We start from the raw sequence: 7,266 nt of genomic DNA, 5'->3' as shown, positions 1-7,266 counted from the left end.
GGAATAGCGGGGACTTTGACTTTCAGTCAAGCCAACCCCGGGTATTTTGGTACTACAAACCTCAAATGACGTTTTGGAAAAACTCATCGCCTCCTCTTTCGATAACTTCTCCTATTCCTGCAAACTCTCCGTTTAAATGCAGCCTTTCTACACTTCCTTCCATACTTTTTCCGTGCATAAAAGCGTTTTCTAGCAGCATAAGCTCTAAGCTTAGTGGTGGACCGCCCAATCCTGCCAAGTTTTCAGCTCTACGTTGCCCTCGCTCATGGCTGTCTTCAGTCTCTTCTTTTCCTGACATTGTTTTATTGCTCCCACTGCTTCGTCGATTTTTCTTTTATGTGCGACGTAGCACCCTCCGTCTTGATCATACAGATCCTCAGCGTTATGGCCTTTCAATGCCATGTCAGTTAAGTTCTGTAACTGTCCAACACCTTCTTGTGACATGAACCCTCTCTCGTACCAAGTCTCCTCGTCATCTTTTGCCGTGTAATCTCTTGCTTCGGGAGCAGTTCCTCGCCTTTTCTCAAGATGAGCGCGGTCGAATGGCTTTATTTTCTTAAGAGCAGTCATCCTGATTCTCTTCTTAAATTGGACGAATCCCTGGAGGTGGGGGGTCCCACTAGCGCCTACCTCTCTTCCCCAGCAGATATATCCAACATCCATCTCACACAAAATGTCAATATCCGTTTGTGAATAATTATTTATTGTAAAACACCAGTCTTTTGCCGGAGCAGCTTGAACTACACGTCTACATAAGCTACATAAGCATAAGTCCTCCTAGCATAAGAGCTAACGCCCTTAGAAAATGATTAATTAGCGGCAGGGACACAGCAAACCAAAAGGACGACGGACTAGAACAACCACCCGTCAGTACCACCATCCTTGCCGCATAGGGCCGGAGAGGCAACATTGATTATCTCAAGGGATGTGCAACAACAAATAAATCGTTTAACTGTACAATCATACTATATGAACCAATCTTGCTTGTTTCAGACTTCAGCTAGTAGAAACATTTGGAAAACAAAACAAAAGAGTTCCAATCTTGCTGACACCTATAAAGGTAGTCTCTAGATAGTCTTTTGAGCAATTTCCTTTTTTTTTCCTTTTAGCAAGTATTGGTATACAATTCAGATATAACTTTCTATATTAAGTAAGAAATAAGCTTACAAATTAATATTTCATTATTTACTTTTTAAAACATGTCTTTGTTAAAATATGTTAAATGGGACAGTTTCGCGGCCAAATTGGAAAAATAAAATCAAATTCATTTGACAGCGAAACTGTACCAATTAATTTCTTTTTTGAGGTTGATGAATAGTTTGTATATTTTAACATCATCAATAGTTAAGGGCATGTTCATATGTGCATTTTTCAGATACTTGTCAGTTAGAACTCTTTCGCAGTTTAAGAATTATAAAAAAAAAATCTAACTGCGAAACTGTACTATACATTTTTTAAGATACATTATTCAATATATAACTCTAATTTTAGATGAAATAAAGCGATATAGGTGTCCACCTCTCACTCAGAGGTTGCAGATTTAATCTCCTACAGGAGTACTGTCTCATGGCCTTTCAAATGTACACCTGAGTGCTGGTCAGAAATCATTCTTCCTATGAAAACGGACAAGAGCAGCATGACTTTATTAAGCTGTCATCTTCCATCACTTTCAAACAAAAAATGAAATTATAACAAAGTTTGCAAGAACTTCTATTCAATATTTCATTGGGCAGTCTTGTTACTGTTTTTAAAATGGCTTAAGTCATGGAATACAATTGGATCAATTTTGATTCAATGAAAACGCGGGATACATTGTAAATAAAGAATGAAGCTGCTCTGAACTGTAAAGTTTATTCTCCATGTATGTGCAGTGGAAATATCATATCCTTATGACACACTCATTGTAGAAACAATACTGGACTGATAATTTAAGTAATGCTATTAAATATACAATACAAAACACAGCTTACACAACATTCCACAATAAAATAATTTGATTGCATAAAACGTTATACAACGCTCAAAAAAACCTTCTGAGCATTCCCTATTACTTATAAACACTGCGGCCATCTGAAGAATCAATTGAGGATCATTTTGTATAATAAACAAATCATCTGTTTAAGCTTGATAATAGCGCTTAATAGGTTGGCTGGAAAGGTAACACTATATGTTTTAAGAATATGTATGTTATTTCATACATGATTATTCTTATGTGAATTTCGCCATGCATTCTGAAAAAATCTTTTGATACTTAATCATAGGCACATTGGTAAGATGGCTTCACAATCGTAATGAATCGGGAAAGATCAGAAGCATAATTTTCCTGAGCAACATGGTAATATAACAGTACATGATTATCATTTTGCTTACAATATTGTCTCACATTGATCCTTTTCGTTACATTCAACAATGACCAAATTATAACAAATGCCATTAAGCAGCAACAACTCTTTTGTGTAAATATTTTTCTACTAAATTTGAAATTTCAGCGAACCTAACATAATCATAAACTATTAGCAAAAATATTTTTTATAAATAATTGACAAACTGCTTTTTGAACATCATTATATACAACATTATATATATAAGTATACTACTTAAAAATATTAAATTCCTTACCAAAGGAAATTATTTAAGCATATTTTTTTTATTTCAATAAGTATGTTTTTTTTTTTTTTTTTTATAAGAATTTGTCCATACAGAGGAGTGAGACTTTGAATATGCTTAAATTACCCCTCTTCTTTCTGATTTGTCATTGCTATGCAACTTTTTCAATTGACAGTTTTGTTTAATTATTTGAAGAAAAAAAAGTTTACTGTTGTTAGTATTTTTATCCCAAAAACTCACTTGTAGAATCTGAGAATTCAGGAACTTAAAAAAAAATATGGTTTCTGGTTCAAAAATTATTTTCTGCATATAATCGCAGTAAATTAGGAGACTCCTGATAAGACCGATGAGAGGGGAAATAGCGTTGTTCGCTTAAAGTAGGTGTCGGATGTTCCTTGTTAGCTAGATGTAAATCACCACAACCATCAAGTTGGGGAGGTATTGTTTATTCCTTCTATTTTAAACTTGTAATTTCTTTCTTTAAACAATAAAGAAACAAAATAAATTCCATCAGCGCGAAGGTAAATGACTTGAATATTCGATAAAGTCCAAGATTTACCTTTCACGTTTTTACCTTATTCGAGAATATTGGGATACGATTAAGCTTGCGCTAACTAGTTGATAAGCTCAAAGTAAATTATCATTTAACTGACCGACTATGGCGTATTACAACACTTTATTAACACGCCTATTTGTTTAACTTAGTATATGTGTAAGGTGTTGTTTGTGTATTTTTGAGCTGTTATACCATGTTTCTTGTACGTGATTGTGTGTGTTCAATGGCTCTGGCGTTATTCCTTTTCATTAAATGCCACCCCTGTGTGTATTTCTCGGCAAGAGTGCCAGAATCAAAAGAGGACATACAGAAAAAAAATGGTTAAATGTCACCGGCTTTCATCGCCAAAAGTTTAATGAGAACAAAGCAAAGCTGGCGAGGTCAGGAAGCACGCCAGAAGGCTTTGAGTGATTTGCACTTCTGCCTACCAATAAAATCTACTCCATACTTTTTTTCTAATAACAACCACCATCGTACTTAAACTGTGATAAAACAAACAAAATAATAATAAAAGTAAAAACACGACATGTACAGTATCAACTTTCTGTTACCTACGTGTATTTTTAAAAGACAGAGACTTCACACGGGAATCATTCTAGCTAGCCAAAAACGGTTTTAAAGAAAACTCAATTCTGCAGAAGTTTCATAAAATTAAAGGGCTGAAAGTTTAGTTATGTAAGGACGCTTTATTAATTTATCTATCGTTTATTTATGAGAAAATCCGAATGATAACCTTTCGCAAAAAAATTAAATTGACAAAACGCCTTTGTTGCTGAAACATTAAACACGGTTTTAAAGATAACACGATTCCACGTATTTGTATTTAATAATAGGATAGATAGATATCTTAGATATTATGAAGGACGAAATAGTAAACTATATATTTTTATGAGGAAGTAATCATCAAAGTAGTTGCTAGATGTCAATAAGTTAATTCTAAATTAATAATTATGGGCGGAGTAAGCGTAGTTTCCGTTACACGAGATTGAACTTCTACTGCACTAGTTGAACTACATAACCCTATTGTAAAAAATGATTGTTCCTTGTCCGATTGTCCGAAGTCCATGTTAAGGAAGAATTTATGCAAGCACTTTCAGAGTGCATATAAACTGACAAAAACAACAGGCGAAGACTGTGTTTAATCAGTTTAAGACGACTTTGTGCCAAAGGGCTACAAAGGGCGGCCATGTATATTATACATGCATAGTAGAAAGGTGCATATAGTTAATTTGGTTAAGGCTGTGTATATCATAAGCAAGAAAACCATACAACATCATTCATTTGATGCCCTTAGTACTGTGTTTAATCAGTTTAAGACGACTTTGTGCTAAAGGGCTACAAAGACCGGCGTTGTATATTACTAATGCATAGTAGAAAGGTGCATATAGTTAATTTGATTAAGGTTGTGTATATCATAAGCAAGAAAACCATACAACATCACTCATTTGATGCCCTTAGTAGTTATAAATACAAACTCGCGAGCTTTGTCATCCGCTCCGAGGCACACCATTAACGTTCTTTTATTCTTCATTATAACAGCATGAAGGCCAATACAAAAATAATGGCAATTTATTTTAAATGGTCATCAGGTTAGTTATTAAGAGTAAGTGAATTCTAACAACTGACTTATAGTTCCATTTCATCGATGGACGTTCGAACGCTTCATCTTTTTTCTTAACTTAGCCAATTCACATTAAATCTGTAACAGCACCAGTTTGTACAATCCGTAGCGCAAGCCATTAACCGAAGTTCTTGAGCATCGGAACCATTGCTTACTCATATCGACAATTAAGCAAGATCGGAGATTTAATCGGGTATTTTCATACATGTTTAAAGGCTTCCTTTAAACCCTTATTGCCAACAAAATCGAGAACATATCCAAAAGGAAAATTATTTTAATGTATTCGTCTCTTTTCTTTTTAAAACCGAAAATGTGACAAATAAGCAATTCAATGTAATTTCAGGGAGAAGACCTAATCTAGTATGAACTAACTATCAATGTTGTTGTTGTTTTTTTAAAAAAAGAGGCAAGTTGGTCCCTTTTTCAGAGAATTTTAAGTGCAAGGGTTGTCTTCGAAAACAAATAAATCTTGCAACATAAAACCTTTTCGTGTTGCTCCCCCGTCTCCGATTAGGAAAATTAGTGGTATGTAACCTTGATGATTACGATCTTTACATTCCGAGTAATTATCGCCGAGCTTGGTCAGCACACACAATCCTCTAAGTTTACATTGTGCGTAAAAAGAAACAGAAATTGAGGGGGAAATCGCCATAGTTATGATGGACAGCAAGTGTGCCGCAAACTATTTTGCTTCGCATATTCGGAAAGAAAATACTTATAAACATCCAGCAGGCATTATAATAAAATGACCTGACTGCCTGCACCATGGTCTAAGTAAGCAGCCATCAAATTATGGAAAAGGTCTAACATATCAGGACAGGGAAAGAGTGCGAACTTTTATTGTGAAATATGCTCTTTTATTGCCTGGCAATCTATTGCAGATACTTATTCTTCTTTTGCAAAAACAATGGTTGAAGCGGCATATAAGGACGTGAGTTGAAGATCTTTCCAGTGGGTATGGTATGGCAGGAGTTTTGTCCACACATTATACTGCCAAACCAAAGATAGATCTATGCCATAAATGGCAAACCTCAGCAATTTCCACATCTTCATGTGGTCAAGATGAAGATGAAAAGGCAAGGCTTTTAGAAGCATATACAAACCATATATAAAAAGCAAAAACACAAAATGATCACTACAGAAATCAATGAGCTCAAAGTAAAATGTGTTTTTGGAGCTCAATGATGAGGAAAAGGCTGGAGGTACTGGTAGTTGAACTTAAATTGGGTTTGTTTCAACTCACTTTGTATACAAGTTAATACTTTAAACTAGTTTTGCCTAAAACTGATTCTTTTTTCTAAATAGTATTAGAATGCATAACAGGCAATCTGTTATGAACTGTCAGAATGTATATATGTACTCTTCATATTGCTGTCTTATTTCAGGACATTCTCCTGCCTTGCCAGACACCCTCAAATGCAGTTGGGATTTCGCACAGCAGGTCTTCTTCCCCCATCATGCCCAACAGACTGGCCCTATTTTCTTCGAAATCCCACGGAAATGTGCTGTCTTTGGAGTGTGTGCAGAAGGCTCAGGTACATGTAGATTGTATTTATAATCAACTCAGTTCATATATTATTAAACAGTGGCTTATTCCTGAATAGTTTTTTTCAATCAATGTCTGCGTGTCAGTTTACTTGCTTTTTTCTTGTTATTTTCAATTTTGCAAAAAATATTTTTATACGAAATACACGTAAATGGGTATCTCAACGAAAGTATACAAGTTTCGATATTTCATGTTTCAGACAGGGGGCAGACACAGTTGTTAGCCTTGTTCACCACTATTTCCAGTACCATGGTATCGGAGAAGAAAATGCAGAAACTCATTTCGATAACTGTTCCGGCCATAATAAGAATCGTACCGTTTCGTAAAACTGAAAAATATTTGTCATAAATCAAAAAAAAAAAGTAAAACAATGTAGTTAAATGGATATATTCTTAACTGCAGATCCTTAGTTGCTTTATAATTAATCTTTCCCCAAATTTTGAAATTAAACGTTCCCCCGGGTACTGAGTATTGAATCATGAAATACATTCTAAGCTATAAGTAAATTTATGTAATGTATCTTTTCAATTTGTACATTTTTTGATTGTTACCTTCAAAATTAATCCTTTTCTTTCTTTACGAAATAAGAATGATAAATGACTTTGACAATTTTTTTGTTAATAATTAAGATTTATTAAACTGTTTGAAGAAATTAGTAGAATCGTCCTGAAAGAAAACATATTGTTATGCAATGCAACTAAAGTTGTGGTTCAAAATACAAACAAACGTGTAGTGTCAGTTCATTCGCCTCTTATAGGGAAAACGAAAAGAAGAATATGTTCATGTTGTGATTTCAGTAAATGCTTATTTATATTTAACAATTTTCATGCAATTTAAGGTAAACTTCTTTCTTTCAACCTATCGGTTTGGGCGTTAAGCACTGCTCAAATCCATTCGTCCGGGGTGAATACATCATTTGACGCAAGTCATATGGAA

The 7,266-nt window shown here is 34.5% G+C and overlaps 1 protein-coding gene across 1 annotated transcript; it reads right to left on the bottom strand.

The window, feature by feature from the left end:
- Positions 1 to 210: 210 nt before the first annotated feature.
- On the bottom strand, positions 211 to 663 carry LOC128242984 (uncharacterized). The gene has a single exon (XM_052960442.1). It carries the CDS (start codon positions 661 to 663, stop codon positions 211 to 213), a length of 453 nt encoding a protein of 150 aa, XP_052816402.1.
- Between the last annotated feature and the right edge of the window lie 6,603 nt (positions 664 to 7,266).

Source organism: Mya arenaria, chromosome 8, assembly GCF_026914265.1.
Source record: "Mya arenaria isolate MELC-2E11 chromosome 8, ASM2691426v1".
In the NCBI taxonomy this organism is placed as follows: domain Eukaryota; kingdom Metazoa; phylum Mollusca; class Bivalvia; order Myida; family Myidae; genus Mya; species Mya arenaria.
The sequence above is the reverse complement of the archived record's forward strand: the minus strand, read 5'-3'. Positions and strand labels throughout refer to the sequence as shown.

Bases quoted from the DNA above. Each gene is read 5' to 3' on its own strand.
- LOC128242984 (XM_052960442.1), bottom strand. From the start codon at position 663: ATGGATGTTGGATATATCTGCTGGGGAAGAGAGGTAGGCGCTAGTGGG.